This window comes from Hemitrygon akajei, chromosome 23 (assembly GCF_048418815.1).
Source record: "Hemitrygon akajei chromosome 23, sHemAka1.3, whole genome shotgun sequence".
Classification (NCBI taxonomy): domain Eukaryota; kingdom Metazoa; phylum Chordata; class Chondrichthyes; order Myliobatiformes; family Dasyatidae; genus Hemitrygon; species Hemitrygon akajei.
The window spans coordinates 31,102,412-31,119,772 of record NC_133146.1 but is presented as its reverse complement, the minus strand read 5'-3'; the positions used below and the strand labels follow the sequence as shown (position 1 = coordinate 31,119,772).

The following is a 17,361-nucleotide window of genomic DNA, read 5'->3' as shown; positions in this document are numbered from 1 at the left end:
ACAGGAGGTACCAAACATATGGCAACTAAATGTACTAAAAATATCTGTTAACTGTTTGTTGTTTTTAACATTTTTGGAAACTGCTTACTTGCTTTCTGCTGTTATTGGATGTTCAAGAAGAGTGAACTGTGGGTGTAGCTCATGCACCAGCTCTGCGCACCTGGTCATGAATATACCTAAGAGAACACATACATTTCCATTGTCAGCAATTAAACCAATGGACCACTCATTAATAGGAGAGGCTTCTACTTTTTTAGTTGGACATGATCTGTAGCTGAAGGCAGTTCTTTATATAGGTGTTTTCAAGATAGCTGGGCATCTGTAATAATTGAAATGTACAGTAGCGCATCACCATCACTCATGTATGGATCGTCCGAGAAAACAGTGAGGTAAAGATCCAGGCAACTGAAGACATGGCTTTAGATCATAAGAGAATAGGGTAGAATGTCTACGTATACCGGCCTCCCAGTGTGCTGAGAAGTTTGAGACTCACTCGACAACACTGCACAGCAGAGAGTTGAAATATATGCCACATTAGACAGAGCAATCTCGAGTGAGGAGCAGGCAAAGTATGATGTAGGTCATGCTGGAAGAGATGGCCCAGAGACTTGGTGATGGTGTTGCTGCCTGAAAGCTCTAGACTCAGGGTTGACCCTGATCCAGGTTGCTGTCTGCGCATTCTCCCTGTGACTCTGAGCTCCGGTGTCTCTCTACACTCCTCCTTCCTATACACATCTCAAAGCTGTAAGCTGTAGCTACTGTAAGTTGGCTGCTTCAGATCCCACTGCCTCCAGTACCGATGGGTAAGAGCAGAATCGAAGGAATGGACTCACATGAGAAAAAATGGGATTAGTAAAGGATTAGTTCAAGGGCAAGTTTACTGCTAAATGAATAAGTATGTGTCTGCACAGGCGCAATAAAAAACTTACTTGCAGCAGCATCACAGGCATGTAGCATCGCACAAGTAGCATTCACACAAAAAATATATCTTAAACATGAATTTGAGCCCAAAGGCCTGTTTTTATGTTGTACAACTCCAGGAACAATGTGTCCTGCTGCATGTGCTACCAGGGATGTTTTCATCTGTCATAGACTAGCCTACATTAATGTTACCAGGATGCTTCCAGCCGCTCTCTCACTCACTACCCCTACCTTCCAGAAAGGGTATCACCCCACCCATAACTATTTAACAGGAGGATGACTAGAGCGAGGGTACGACCGGTAGGATAGATCAAGGATAGAAGTGGAAACGTCTACAAGGAATGGTGCCACAAGAAAGCAGAACCCATTATCATGGACCCTCGTCATCCAGGCCATGCTCACTTTGCTCACCCGAACATTGAACTGACCACTGAACCCAACCTATGTCACTCACTTTCAAGGACCCTACAACTGATTTTCACAATATTATTTATTATTTGTCATATTTGGGTTTTTTTTATATTCGCATGGTTTGTCTTCTTTTGCACATCAGTTACTTGTCAGTCTTGGTATGTTGTTTTTCATTGAGACTATTGTATTAATTTGTTCTACTGTGAATGCCTGCAGGAAAACGAAAACATATATATGTACTTTGATAATAAAATTACTTTGAACTTTGAACATGTCTCTGGAATCAAAGGAGGCTCTTAATGAATACTTCACTTCGGTAGTCACCAGTGAGAGAGTCCGGACCTTGATGTTTGTCAGGACAGTGTAAAACAGGCTGATATGTCAGAATGTCGAAATTAAGAAAAAGGCTGCATTCTGACCTCGCTGGAGAGTTTTGCCATTTTAAAAAATTAGGCAGGTAGGTAAACTCTAATCCCAGTGTAGTTGTAGCTTGAATGCATTTTATTGATCACCAGCTGGTTGCCGTACGCAAAGACGGTACTTCTCGGCATTCTCAGAAAAGATAGTTTCAAACCTTGATTAAAATTCCTTTGGCTCGAAAAAAGTACTTCTAAATAATAACATAAATGAAATGTACAGTATAAAACTGGTCAAGCCGATGCCAAAAGTTAATCGCTTAAGTAATCAACAACAGCAGTGAACATACAATAAGCAGTGAGATCAGGTAATTAGAAATAAAGCAACAAACCAAATCAGAACAAACATGTGCTGGATGTGCTGGAACTTTTGAAAAGCATATGGATGTAGTAAAGTACATTGATGAAGGCAGAGCTATGGATGATGTATATGGATTTTAGTCAGGTATTTGATAACATTCTCCAAGGAAGGCTCATTCAGAAAGTCAGGAGGTATGGGATCCAGGGAAGCCTGACAGTGTGGATACAAAATTAGCTTGTCCATAGAAGGCAGAGGGATGGTTGTAGATTGAGTGTATTCTGCCTCGATTTCAGTGATTCTGTTTTAACATTACCATGAGCAAAATATGCCAGTGTCATTCCAGATCATAGATCCTCAACCCTATTCAATTCTGGCTCTGTCGTTATTATACTCCTAGACACCACAAGAACTTAATTACCACCACAATCCTGAACAACACTTCGATCTGAATTAGAATTTCACTCTCAGTCACCACTTCTCCCCCAATCACCAATTTAGTCCTAGATAATCCCTTGCTTCCAGCCATAATCTCATTCCCATATGTTCCTTCACCCCAGTGTAATCAACCCCTTGCCCCACCTCCACCTCAATCAACTTCTCACCTCAAGCTATACCAAATGGCCCTTTATCCTCTGAAAGAATTCCTCCTCACCATCAGTTATCCAAGCTTTGGGAAGATAAAATTCAGCCTACAATTGACATTCTCCTACAGTTGAACCTCCCTGATAGAGCACTGCTTTCTTCAGCTCTGCTTAGACTTACTAATTACTTCCATTTTATTATTAAAAGAGGAAAAAATATAGATAAAATTTTGTTTGTTCAAAGTATGTGTGTTAACTCAGTTGGGTCTTCATTGCATGGTAAGCCAATATTTGATAAAGGATAGAAGCGATAAGCAGGCTAAATCATTCTTTCAAATAACTAATAGTTACAGTTACTGTTAACATCAGTCATCCAACCCTAAGGCAGAGTGACTGATATATTGAATCTGTCCGTCATGACTTGCTCTGAATTTGAAGCAACTCTGCTGCACCTCATTTACAGACTGCTGACTTTATTCAGAAGGCAGCCAACTGCAAACAGAACTGTGGTGGGAACTGCACAAGACAGACTAGCAGCGTACACTGATAAAGACATTCATGGATCTAAGGTAAGGAATAACATTGGCATATTGGGTTCATGGTAATATTAACATTGAATCTTCAATACTCATGTTATCAATTGGTGCTCCCTCAGCCACCTGAAGAAGGTCCCTAAACCATGGCAAGAAGGTCCATGGTAATTCCAGAGCAAAGTGGCAATAATTTGCTGGGAGATCAGTCCGAGTATGATGCAGACAAAATACATATTTTTGGTTGTTTTGGTTAAGTTTCTACAACAATCACATTCAAGATTGATACCTTGGTGAAAGGGGCACGGAGGCAAATGCGTAAACGCAAGAGATTCTGCAGCTACTGGAAGTCCAGAGTAACACACAAAAATTGCTAGAAGAACTTAGCAAGTCAGGCAGTATCTATGGAGAGGAATAAACAGTCGATGTTTGGGCCAAGACACTTCTTCAGAACTGAAAAGGAAGGGGAAAGATGCCAGAATGTGGGGAGGGGGTAAGGGTGCAAGCTAGAAGGTGATAGGTGAAGCCGGGGGTCGGGGAGGTGGGGTTGAAGTAAGAAGGTGGGAGGCTGTAGGTGGAAAAGGTAAAGGGCTGGAGAAGAAGTAATCTGATCAGAGAGAAGAGTGGACAATTGGATAAAGGGAAGGTGGAGTTGCACCTGAGAGAGGCGATAGGAAGATGAGGAGAAGGAAAAGAGAGACCAGAGTAAAGAAATGAAGAAGAGTTGCAGAAGAGGGTATTGGAGAAGTAGATGTTCATGCCATTAAGTAGGACACTACTTTGATGGAATATATGTTGTTACTCTTCCAACCTGAGAGTGGCCTCATCATGCCAAAAGAGAAGGCCATGGACTGACATATCAGAACGCAAATGGCGATTGTTATTGAAATGGTTGGGCTACTGGAAAGTCGCATTTTCAAATGCAAAAACCTTTTTTTTAAACAATGCTATGTAAATCTATTATTATCACAATGAAACACAACTGTCACAAACAACTGTGATAACTTTTGGTTCAAATCCAGAAGTTTGACTGGCTTCTTCTAATCCCCAATCATCCTCCCAGCAGTTACACACGTGAAGTGACATAATTCCCCTTGCCATTTTTACATTAGACCATCACCAAGAAAGATTAGGTTTTGTTGCTCTGAAATGCATAGGTCTGGGGCATTCAAGAAGGGACATATTTTACTGGCTCTGCTTCTCTTAAGCAATTCCCAGATTAATACCTCACTCAGGTAGTCTGACTCCCGAATTATATATTCAGATTCAGATTCACATTCAGTGTATTGTCATTTAGAAACCACAAATGCAATGCAGTTAAAAAATGAGACAACGTTCCTCCGGAATGATATCACAAAAGCATATGACAAAACAGACTACATTAGAAAACCCACATAATGTTTGGCAATCCCCAATCCAGAGCCTGGAGAGGCTGCTGCGTATTAATATCGTGCTACCGTCTAGCACGTTCCCCGGAAAGGAGCTCCAAATCCACCAGACAAACAAGACCAAAAACTAAAGCTACAAGACCTGCACAAAACCACATAGTTACAACATATAGTTACAACAGTGCAAACAATAGCATAATTGATAAAAAAACAGACTATGGGCACAGTAAAAATAGTCCAAAGATGTTAAAGGACCATAAGTTCAAAAGAAATCACCACACAGTTTCCACAAGTCCCCAGGGTCCCGACAGACTCGCCATCCCACACCAGCGGCAGAAGGGAGTACCCCCGCTATGGACTTCCACGGCGCCGCCTGACTCAGCCTCGCAGACGCAGCACACAATGAAAGCTCCGTCCAACCCAGCCTTGCAGATGCAGCACACACCGAAAGCGACCTGACCGCAGCGGACTCCGAGTCCGTTGAACCTCCGCGCTGACGACCATCCCCTCCGGCACAACTTCTTCAAGCACCATCCTCTGCCGAGCGTATTAAGATGGCCCCGCCAACAGCCATCGGTAACGCGACCCCGAGGACTGGGGGCCTGTTCTTCCCAGCAGAGTCCCGGACCTCACAGCAGCAGCAGCAACGAAGAAGGTCTTCCTGGAGATTTCCAGATGTTCCTCCGTGCTCCCACATCCGTTTTCAATCGATTATGATTGCGCACGGCACCCCACTTCACAAATAACAGATAATCAGCTCCGGAGCAGTCGCTGCAAGCTGCGTCGCGCCGCCATCTTGGAATTCCCATCTTCTTCTTCCCAATTCCCTTTGATTCCCAGGCACAGCTGAATATTGATAAATCCGAGTAAAACGGGAGTGTTCATGCTTCATGAGTTAACCCTGTTAAAATGCCTCTGCCAGCACCAGTAAATTTCTTGGCCGATGCCCTCGTGACACTGTCTTCCAAGTATAGTGGCATTGAAGTGATACAACTTCTTCACAGAGAAGTAATTTTTAATTTAGACATACAGCATGGAACAGGCCCTTCCGGCCCAACAAGTTGCACCACCCAGCAACTCACCTACTTAACCCTAGCTGGTCAATTTCCAATGACTAATTTACCTATCAACTGGTACGTCTTTGAAATTCAGATCATCCAGAGGAAACCCATGCTTTGGTTTCATGGGGAAGATGTACAAATTCCTTACAGATGGCATTGGAATTGAACTCTGATTTCTGACGCCCTTAGCTGAAATGGTGTTGTGCTAACTGTTATGCTACTCCTAATCCAAGAAGTAAAAAGCTAAAGCCACTGCAGATGTAGGAAATCTGAAATAGGTTTCACGATCGACGACATCTACTGCGTCCAGGACTTCGCTGGGTTCTTCGACGTCACCTTCTGACGACCCGCAGGGTGGCAGAAGCTGCTCCAGCTGTTCCAGGAGACGGGGAGAGAGGCGTCGCTGTCGCTGCTGCAAGCACGGCCCCTCTTTGCTGCCGCCCAGCAGGATCGGACCGCCACCGTGCACATGTTCAACCCGTACGTGCCGGTGGCCGACGTCCTTACATTCCTTGCTTGGTATGTGGAGAGTGTAGGAACTAGTCTGGACGTGAAGGACAGCCTGGGATGCTGGACAAGCAAACGGCAGGTGAAGGTGAAGCTGAAAGTCGACTCCAACGGCTGCGTCGTCCACCCACCCTCGGTCTTTGTCATCGGAGGGAACCGAGGCTACCTGGTCTACGCCGGGCAGCCCAGGGTGTGCCACAACTGCGGCAAGGCAGGGCACGTTGCAGCCCAGTGCAGAGCGATAATCTGCAAGAAATGCAAGGTGGAGGGCCACCTCACCAGGGACTGCATGCAGGCCAATTCCTGCAACCTCTGCGGAGACACCAACCACCCGTACAGGGCCTGTCCGAAACGTGCTGGCACCTATGCTCAGGCGACCGGGGAGATGCTGGCACTGGAAGGGCCCTGGCAGGATCGGATGTACCCGCCACCCCTGCAGAGGCGGCGCCCGAAGCAACGGAAGACGCCAGCAGAGGAGAAGGTGCAGCCACCCCGAGGGTCCCCTCCCCCTTGCAGACCCTCCAGGACCCTCCACAGGAAAAGGAGGAGGAGTCCATGGAGGAGGGGAGAGCTGAGGGGGAGGAAGGCTGGAGCTTCGTGGGCAAACGAAAGAAGGCCCAAAAAGCTCCGGCCAAACGACAGAGGGCAGAACGGAAGGAGCGCGTGAAGAGAAAGGCAGGGGACCAGGCAGCCTGCAGCAACCTGTCCATGTCAGACGAGGAAGGAGTTGGGGGAGGCCAGCAGCAGCCCCAGAAGATGAAGCGGCAGGCAAAGCCAGCGGAGAGGAGGAGAGGGAGTGGGGAAAGTCTGCTGGCCACCCCCCCCCCGCAAGCCCCCAAGCACAAGCACAGGAGGCGGAGATCACCAGAAACCCCCAGCTCCAGGAACCCGGGAGCGGAGCCATGTATGGCACCTCGCAGCCTGAAGGGGCAGCAGGCCTGGGAGACACCAAGCCCCCAGGCACAGAACAGGAACTGCCACACCCAGGGGAGAATAACCTGCAGTTCCTGGGCCCACAGAAGGTGAAGGACTTCACAAAGGCCATGGGCATGAAGGCTCAGGACTGCGAAGGTAAGGACAGTGTGCTTCTGAAATAAAGAACTTTAAATGGTGGACATTTCACTGGCATCTGTCAATGTGCGCAGTCTGAAGAGTACCGGGCGATGCGTCAGCACGCTCCAGTACTTGGACTCGGTGAAGGCCGACGTGACCTTCCTGCAGGTGTGCGGACTGCCACACCTCCACAACTACCGGAGGTGGTCACGTTGGTGGACCCGGGGTTTGTCGGTGTGGTCGGGGGGCAACGACTGTCGCGCTTCCGGCCTGGGGATTCTGCTACGGGGAGGCAACTTCGCAATCACCCAAGTCAAAGAGGTGGTTGCCGGGTGCCTCCTAGTAGCAGACGTCAAATACTGGGGCACTCCGCTCCGGCTGATCAACGTGTACGCCTCCCCCGTGCGGAGCGAGCGGCTCCCACCACTGCTGGTGACGTCCCGGCCGGTCGTTCTGCCCGGAGACTTCAACTGCACCATCGATGCGGCTGGACGATCCGGCAGCGCCGACGGCAGGCTGGACAGTACCTCCAGACTCCTGATGGACACGGTAAAGACAGCCAAGCTGCGCGATGCCTTGGGCACCCCCACAGGTGGAGCTCAGCCACAAGCCACCTGGACACAATCGGACGACTCAGCCCGTTCCCGGATTGACTTCCTCTTCCTGTCAGAGCCCCTCACGGTCAGATCCACCGACGTCATGCCGGTGTTCCTCTCTGGCCACTGCCTCCTGCGAGCCACCTGCCACCTGCGGGAGGACCGGAAGGCAGGGAGGGGGACGTGGAAGCTGAACGTCAAGCTGCTGACCCCAGAGAACATCGAGGAACTAGAGAGGGAGTACACAGGTTGGAGAACCTTGAAAGCCTTCTTTGATTCCCTGGTTCAGTGGTGGGAAGCCACCAAGGAGAACATCAAGAGGTTCTTCATACGCAAGGGTATCCAGAAAGCAAGGCAGGGGCAGAGGGAACTGCGTAAACTCCAGACAGAGTTGCAGCGACTCCTCCTTCTGCAGTCGAGGGGGGTGGATGTCAGGGAGGAACTGCGGGGGGGGGGGGAGGTGGATGTCAGGGAGGAACTGCGGGGGGGGGTGGATGTCAGAGAGGAACTGCGGGGGGTGGGGGTGGATGTCAGGGAGGAACTGCGGGGGTGGGGGGGTGGAGGTGGATGTCAGGGAGGAACTTCGGGAGGTGAAGGGCCGGCAGGCCCAGCACTTTGCCGCCGAGTCCTCCAAGATTATCTTCCGATCGAGGGTCCAAACCGTGGAGCAGGACGAGATGTGCTCACGATTCTTCTTCCAAAAGGTGCACAGGGGGAGCTCTGTGATCCACCACCTTAAGGAAGAGGACGGCTCAGTCGCGTCCTCACAGACAGACATACTGAGGATCTGCAGATCCTTCTATGCCAGTCTGTATGGAGAAAAGGCCACAGACTCCACAGCCTCCCGCAACTTCCTGTCATCTATCACGCAGGTCTTACAATGGCAAGCGGGAGAGTCTGGAGCAGCCACTGACCCTGGACGAGCTGACTGGTTCCGTCCGTTCCTTTGAGTCGGATAGGACTCCCAGAAGCGACGGCCTACCGGTCGAGTTGTATTCGGCTCTGTGGAACCAGATGGGCCCAGACCTGCTGGAAGTGTACAACGCTACGCTGCTGGCAGGCAGCATGTCAGAATCCATGCAGAAGGGCATCATCACCCTCATCTACAAGCAGAAGGGGGAGAGGGAGGACATTAGAAATTGGAGGCCCATCTCACTCCTGAATGTGGACTACAAGATCCTGTCCAAGGCTATTGCCAACAGGGTCAAGTCTGCACTGGAGCAGGTGATCCACCCGGACCAAACCTGTGCTGTACCGGGCAGGAAGATCCCAGACAGCCTCGCGCTGCTGAGGGACACCATCACCTACGTGCAGGACGGGGGATGGACGCCTGCCTGGTCAGCTTGGACCAGGAGAAAACCTTCGACAGGATATCGCACACGTACATGGCGGATGTACTCCCCAAAATGGGATTTGGGGAGGGAATCCGGAATTGGATCAAACTGCTCTACACGGACATCTGTAGCGCAGTCCAGGTCAACGGGTGGGAAACAGACAGCTTCCCCATCAGGTCTGGAGTCAGGCAGGGCTGCCCTCTCTCCCCTGTCTTGTTCGTGTGCTGCATAGAACCCTTTGCCGAAGCCATCAGGAGGGATGAGGGCATAAGAGGGGTGACCCTGCCAGGCAGTGGAGGGACCCAAGTCCAAACTTCCCTGTACATGGATGACATCACCGTCTTCTGCTCCTATCCGAGGTCAGTTCGCAGACTGATCAGCATCTGCGAACAGTTCGAGCAGGCGTCGGGGGCCAGGGTCAACCGCACGAAGAGCGAAGCCATGCTCTTCGGCAACTGGCCCGACCGATCCAGCGTCCCCTTCACCATCAGGGCTGATCACCTGAAGGTGTTGGGGATCTGGTTCGGCGGGGCCGAGGTGTGCAACAAGAACTGGCAGGAGCGGACTGCCAAGGTGAAACAGAAACTGGGGCTGTGGGGAGGGTGCTCCCTATCGATAGCGGGCAAGAACCTGGTCATCAGGTGTGAGGTGCTCTCAGGGCTGCTGTACTTGGCGCAGGTGTGGCCAGTCCCCCGCTCCTTCAGCTCGGAAATCACCCGAGCCGTCTTCAGATTCGTCTGGGGATCCAAGATGGAGCAGGTCAGATGGACCACCATGCACAAGTCCCTGGACAACGGGGGAAAAAACGTCCCCAATGTCGCCCTCACCCTGATGGCCAGCTTCGTGTGTGGCTGCATCAGGTTGTGTGTGGATCTCAGGTACGTGGGCACCAAGTACCACTACGTGCCCAGGTTCTACCTGTCGCCCTGGCTACGAAGGATGGGTCTGGCCCCTTTCCCGCGCAACACCCCTGTCAGCTGGTCGTTGCCGCCATACCTGTCCTTCGTAGAGAAGTTCTTTCAGGTCAACGCCTTTGACCACAGGGCCATCAGGCAGTGGTCAGCACGTAAGGTCCTGCAGGCACTGCAGGAGAAGGACGAGATGGACACAGTGGGGTGGTTCCCTGAGCAGACTGTCCAGTTCATCTGGCAAAATGCCTCATCGCCAGACCTCACCAACAGGCACCAAGACCGCACCTGGCTGGCGGTGAGAGGGGCCTTCCCAGTCTGATCCCTCCTGTACGCCCGGAACGTCGTCTCCACACCCCTCTGCCCACGGGAGGACTGCAGAGAGGAGGAGTCGGTGACCCACCTCTTTGCACACTGTGGGTTCGCGGAGAAGGTGTGGAGGAGGATGGAAGGGACAGTGTCAAGGTTCATCCCCAGCAGCTGCGTAACAGAGGGCTCTCTGATCTACGGGCTGTTCCCGGGGATGCACACGGAGACCAACATCTGGTGCTGCCGGCAGATCATCAACTCGGTCAAAGACGCTCTTTGGTCGGCCCGAAACTTGATGGTCTACCAGCACACGGAGATGTCCGTGAGGGAATGCTGCTGACTGGCACATTCTCGGCTGCAGGAGTACGTGCTGAGGGAAGCACTCAAACTCGATGCAGCCACCGCAAAGGCCCGGTGGGGAAGGACCACAGTCTAGGGTCCTTCTCCCGTGGGAGTTGAGGGGTGGGGAGTTGGGGGTATACACCACTGAATGTAAATAAGAAACAACAAAATGCCACGTGGGTGGCAAAACATTAGAACTTTGAAAATGTAAGTACAGTAATGGTACCAACTGTAAAGAATTGAAAGTCTTTGAATGGTTATTGTATATAATTTTATTTTGGAATAAAGTATATTTTGTTTAACAAAAAAAAAGCAGAAAATGCTGGAGATTCTATACAAATCTTGCAGCATCTCTGGAGACAGAAATAGCATGATTTTTCAGGTCAGTAGCTTTTCATCAGACTTGAAACATTAACTTTGTAGATGTTTTATGACACCTTGAGTGCCGCCAGCATTTTCTGCTCTGTCCCAGTTAGGAAACTTATTTAACACATCTTCACCACAGCTAACTATTTTATTTATTTTGTTGCTCAGAAAAGCTTTCATTTGCTACATAGGTCAGGGAAAATATTCAGATCAACTTTCAGACAGTGGCTTATAGAAGCCAGTAAGATTTAGGTCTTGTTGAATAGATTAATGGCGAGAAGTCCATTCAAGTAAAAACAAGTTAAAAAGGGGGAAGAGAGTTCTTTTGAGCACCTCTGGTTCCATCCAGCATAAAGTAAAATGGTGAATGACTTAAATTTTACCCTGTTTGCTTCACGTAGTCAAAAGGAGCATGGTTTGATTCAGAACCACTGCATCCTTGAAAGGAGGTGATTGACTAGCTTCTGACTTCTCTGACTATCCACAGCAGCTGGTAGCCACTGGCCACCAGGGGAGCAACAAAGCACAGGGTTAATAGCACAATATGTGATTGTGATATTTCTGGAAGTTAAGAGTATCCTGTAACTCCCAATGTACAGAATTTTACAAACTAAGGTACAAGAGGTTCTGCAGATGCTGGAAATCCTGGACAACACAAACAAAATGTCAGAGGAACTTAGCAGATCATGAAACATGAAAGAACGTGAACAGTTGACATTTCAAGTCGAGGACATTCTCAGGACACTTCAATGCCCTGATGACGAGTCTTGACATGAAATGTCAAGTTTATTTCCCTCCACTGATACTGTCTGACCTGCTGAGTACCTCCAGCATTTTGCGTGTGTTGCTCATATAACCAAAGGTTCTTCGGGAACCTAAGCACACAGTTAAAATGGAAATGAGCAGGGGAGTGAATCTGAAGACACAATAGACTGCAGATATTAGAATCTAGAGCAACACCTGGAGCACCAGAGTAATTTCATGAGCGAGGCAGCATCCATGGCTGGAAATGGATAATCGCTACCTCATCTGAGATCTTGGGTCTCATCCCAAAACATTGACTGTCTATTCCCCTCCATGGATGCTGTCAAATCTGCCTAGTTCCTCCATCACCTTGTGTGATGAATTCTCCTGGGTTTAATCAACCTTACTGAAAATGTCATGCGATCAGTAGGGATTAACATGATACTTAACTGCTGGGGATCTGTGCTTTGAAGGAAAACCCTTATAAAGGGATTCAAGAGTTTGAAGGAATGGTTATTCAGGAGCTACTCTTCCGACTCACAGGAAGACAGGCCTTTTAAACAATAACACAGTTCCCTGGTTAGTTCTGCCTTGGAATCCATTTGCTGACAGGTTACTGCAGCCATCCTTTGCTTCCACTTACTGTTCAGGCCTTGAATCATGAAGTGTACGCTTATTGGACATGCACTTCAAGCTCGAAGCAACTGATGGCTTTGGATGAGAAGCATGCAATTCAGAGCTAGAATCAGCAAGTCTCCTGTTCCATTTTAAACACTTGTCTGCCTGACCTCCCGAGTTACAATTTCAGGAGCAGAATTTATAAAATAGGCTTGATCATGCTCTGTCAAGTCCTGAATGTGAAGTTTCAATTGCTGTTCATTTCATTTTTCTCAGCAGAGGACCCACAGACAAATTCCATTTATTATATTTGTAGTTAGATAAGGCATGGCACCTAGAAATTCACCCCAGTCATTATTTATTAAATGCACTCTTGATTTGGTGTGCTGTACCCTCCATTAACATCAGTTGAATGCAGAGTACAACGTATTGACATTAAAATTTAGTATCTTTAACACTGGAAAAATATCCAATGAAAAATCTTTGATCAAATGGATTATATCCTGGACTCAAGGCATTAATAGAGATTAGCAAAGTTTTCATTGACAGTCCACAGAAATTTGACAGACCACAGAGTTCAAACCTAATTATAAATAATGCAAGTTGAAGGGGAAAATGCTTGATGACATTCAACAGAATTCTACAAATGGATTACTAGGACAGTCATCAAGATTTTACGAGCACCAAGACATGTCAAGAGAAACTCCCGAGGAATATCTAAGCAAATAATAATGTGGTAAATATTCACGTGAATTTTAAAGGAATATTTGACTCAGTCCACATGGAGTTAGTAAGAAGATTCCTGTTTATGGACAAGGCCAAACTGAGATGCAAGTATTCCTCACATATGAATGTTAAATTGACAAAATGTTGTTATAACACCATTGACTCTAGAGGGAATGTGTTGATTTGCAGAGTTTTATTTTAACAGTATGCCACTGTCTGCTCAGAAGAAAATACTGTGCCAAAATACCCATGGTTCATTTCACTTTTTTCCCAATTTATGAAATTTCACTGAACAACATATTTTCTAGGAATGCAACCTTCTCTGTATTGCAGGGAACATCTACATAGGCAAGTAATGTAAATACATATTTACCTTTAAATTCAGCAAAACAGCTCCTCTTCTCATAGCTTCACTCACTTCAAAATTGTACATCATTTGTGGAAACCTTGGAGGACTCTGATTGTTTGGAGGAAGAACCTCAATATATACAGTTGTAATAGAGCTTCTGTGAAGACCAGAAATGCATCATCACAATCAATTTGAAACACACTTTGAAAGTATAGGCTCAAAACTATTACTAATGATAGATGGCTGAACAGTCAGCATGATTATGGCGGCTAAACATTTAGTGTGTTTGTGTGACAGATTTTAACTTTCCCATGGATGGACCCAGGGCTGGCTGCGAAAGGAGGGGGGGGGGGGGATGGGCATGTGGCTAGCAACCCCTTGCTGTAAAAACCCAAAACTACAGAGACCCTATCTCTGGGAGAGGAAGGATCTTCACCAAGAAGATACACCTTGGGACAACTTGAAAGACTTGCCCAAGACAGAGGACTCTAGCAAGCTGCTGTCAATGGTCTATACCCCAGCAGGGATGATGGGCTTAAGTAAGTAAGTATGATAGATCTTCTCCATCTATTTTTATGAAAGGGCCAAAGCTTATTTTAAAGATATTAATGCTTCCACTTCAATATATCAGTACATACATTTTTATCCATTTTTATATTGTCCAAAATAAATCTGTTGTAATGAAACTTTAGTGACATCAATTACAGTCAAATTTTTTACTGAGATTGCTTTAAAGTGAAGCATTAAATCACAAATAACTCATTTGCAGGAAGTGCCATAAAATTTAAATTAATCTGTAATACTGCTCTCTAAAAATATGTAAGACTGCAAGAACAAGGAACAGAAAAATTGAAGATGTGGGAAGGCTGTTTGAAGATTCTTCTTCTGTATATCATAGAACCATAGGATAATTACTGTATACGCAGAGGGTCTTTGCCTATCACTAGTCCCATTCCTCTGTTCTTACCCTCTATCCTGATAGCTTGGAAGTGGAAGATTAAAAATGTTGCACGGACACTGTCCGTTAAATAGCTTATCCTGTTGCACTTTATCAAATGTCTTTTGATAGTCTAAGTACACAGCATCAGAATCAGAATCTGGTTTATTATCACTGGCATGCGACGTGAAATTTATTAACTGCATCAGCTGTTCAATGCAATACATAATCTATCAGAGAGAGAAAAATAATAACAATAATAAATAAAATAAAACATAATAATAAATAAAGAAGTAAATCAATTATATATATTGAATAGATGTTAAAAAATGTGCAAAAACAGAAATGCTGTATATTAAAAAAAGTGAGGTAGTGTCCAAAGCTTCAATGTCTATTTAGGAATCGGATGGCAGAGGGGAAGAAGCTGTTCCTGAATCGCTGAGTGTGTGCCTTCAGGCTTCTGTATCTCCTACTTGACAGTGACAATGAGAAAAGGGCATGCTCTGGGTGCTGGAGGTCCTTAATAAAGGATGCTGCCTTGTTGAGACACCGCTTCCTAAAGATGTCCTGGGTACTTTGTAGCCTAGTGCCGAAGATGGAGCTGACTAGATTTACAACCTTCTGCAGCTTCTTTCGGTCCTGTGCAGTAGTTCCTTCATACCAGACAGTGATGCAGTTTGTCAGAATACTCTCCACAGTACAACTATAGAAGCTTTTTAGTGTATTTGTTGATGTGCCAAATTTCTTCAAACTAAGCTATTGTCACCTCATGAGAAAAACTAAAATTAATTAAGCACGAGCTGCCTTTAACATATCTGGGCCGTCTTTCTTTTACTAATCTGGCATTGTCCACGTGACCATAAATTTTCATTCTGTCATTGATTGTAGTTATTGACAGAAGCTCCCCCACTTCTGAGGTGCAAATGATAGGCCTGATAATTGTCATCATATTCTTAAAGGTATTTTATCATCTGGTGTCAGTAAGAAATGGTTTATGTGGTATTGATGTTGTTTCAGTCCAGAGTCAGTGCCTTGATCTGACACATCAGGTGTGCAGAGCCACTGGAATCAGTTCATGTCTCATACCAGGGGTCGGCAACCTTTTTGGCTCTGTGAGCCGGATCGCATATTAATGAGCAGACAGTGGGCCAGATAAATGCCATAAAAAACTTGAAATATAGGAATTATCCATTTAAATATATCTAGTTATGTTTTGCCTCAAGTTAATGAATAATGCATGCAAGTTAAATCATTTGTGCTTAAGGTTGCCTACCCTTGTCTTATACTATAACTTATTTATACAAGTTTACCTCATATTAAAATTGAAACTGTTTCATATGGAGATTGAGCTAGAGGTGCCTTACTTGATAAGTTCTTTCAAACATTTAGCACTCGTACACGCAAAAAAATTATGTATCTTTTAAAATTTCCTTTGTGTATTTTAACCATTTTAAAACATTTACTTCAGGAGCTATTCATGGTGTAAGTATAAAAATCTACATTCCACTTCAATTGTTTATTAAGGCGAGTCTCTACACCACAGGATAAATTGTGTGGAATATCTCATCGGGTAAGATAAATGAAATTACTTTCACCTAACCCACTTCCCCCCACAAGATGCTATTCGAACCACTGACTTCTTCTAGCAGATTGTTTTGTGTTTACCTTTTCTGATGAAATACTTACCTCCTTACAGCTGGATGAGCATTGTCAGTCGCCTTGACAGTAAGAGCATAGATCTGTCCAACATTTAAAGTCACTCCTGGAGCAATGGTGATCAATCCACTGCTGTTATTTATTACAAAGTCCCCATGGTCACCAGTCACAATTTCATAAGTGATTCTTCCATTCTTATCTTCATCAGCATCTGATGCAGTGAGCTGAAACCAGGAAATATCAAAGAGAATGCATTTAATTATTAGGAGTGCTCTAAAGATGTTGTTTTTTTTAGCACTGGGCATCAGCAATAAGATCTTCATTTATTGCCAATTCCAAACTGCCCATGAGAAGGTGGTGTTGAACAACTTTTTAAAGAACCACTGTAGTCCTAGTGAAGGTGGATAGAAATTCTGTGATAGAGATTCATCGACAATGAAGGAACAGTGATATATTCCCAAGTCAAGATGAGACTTAGAGGGGTACACGTGGGTGCTGAGGGAGCCCAATATACACTCAGTGGCCATTTTATTAAGTACAGGAACCCAGTGTGGTCTTCTGCTGGTGTAGTCCATTCACTTCAAGGTTCGACACGCTAATTGTTAAGAGATGCTCTTATGCACACGACTGTTGTAACACATGCTTATTTGAGTTACTGTCACTTTCCAATCAGCTTGAAGGAGCCTGTTCATTCTTCTTTAACCTCACTCATTAATAAGGCATTTTCACCCATGAAATGCCACTCACTGGAAGTTTTCTTGTTTTTTACACCATTCTCTGGAACTCAAGACTGTTGTGTGTGAAAATACCTGTTGTTTCTGAGATACTCAAACCACCTCATCTGTTATCAACAATCATTCCACAGTCAAGGTCACTTAGATCATATTTTTCCCCATTCTAATGTTTGGTTTGAACAGCAACTGAACTTCTTGACCATGTTTACATGCTTTTATGCACTGAGTTGCTGCCACGGTTGGCTGATTAGATATTTGCATTAATGTGTAGGTATACAGGTGTACCTACTAAAGTAGCCATTGAGTGCATGTTGTCCTTGCCTTCCGTGATAGTTGAAGATAGGTTTGATAGGCACCTTTGATAAGCTGACGGAGCCTAAGCAAGTAACTGCAGTGAAATCAATAAGACTGTTTTGGCTGGGATGCTGCCAGACATTTGGGGCAATGGTGGCCATTCAATCCATCACACTCATCACTCTCTGCAAAATACCCAGTCTCTGACCTGCACTTACAATCATTGAAATATTTATATGGCTTCTCTGATCAACTCCTGGACAACAAGATGGTGATAAT

At 46.0% G+C, this 17,361-nt stretch overlaps 1 protein-coding gene across 2 annotated transcripts in view; it reads right to left on the bottom strand.

Annotated features, from left to right (window-relative positions):
• Window positions 1–17,361, bottom strand: part of pcdh15b (protocadherin-related 15b) — a 1,734,278-nt gene that overhangs the window by 443,826 nt on the left and 1,273,091 nt on the right. For both annotated transcript variants that reach the window (XM_073027317.1, XM_073027316.1), the window contains exons 20-21: window positions 16,085–16,278; window positions 13,486–13,618 (exon numbers count right to left, since the gene is read on the bottom strand). In XM_073027317.1, coding sequence (XP_072883418.1) covers window positions 13,486–13,618; window positions 16,085–16,278 — 327 coding nt within the window. The remainder of the gene's footprint in view (window positions 1–13,485; window positions 13,619–16,084; window positions 16,279–17,361) is intronic.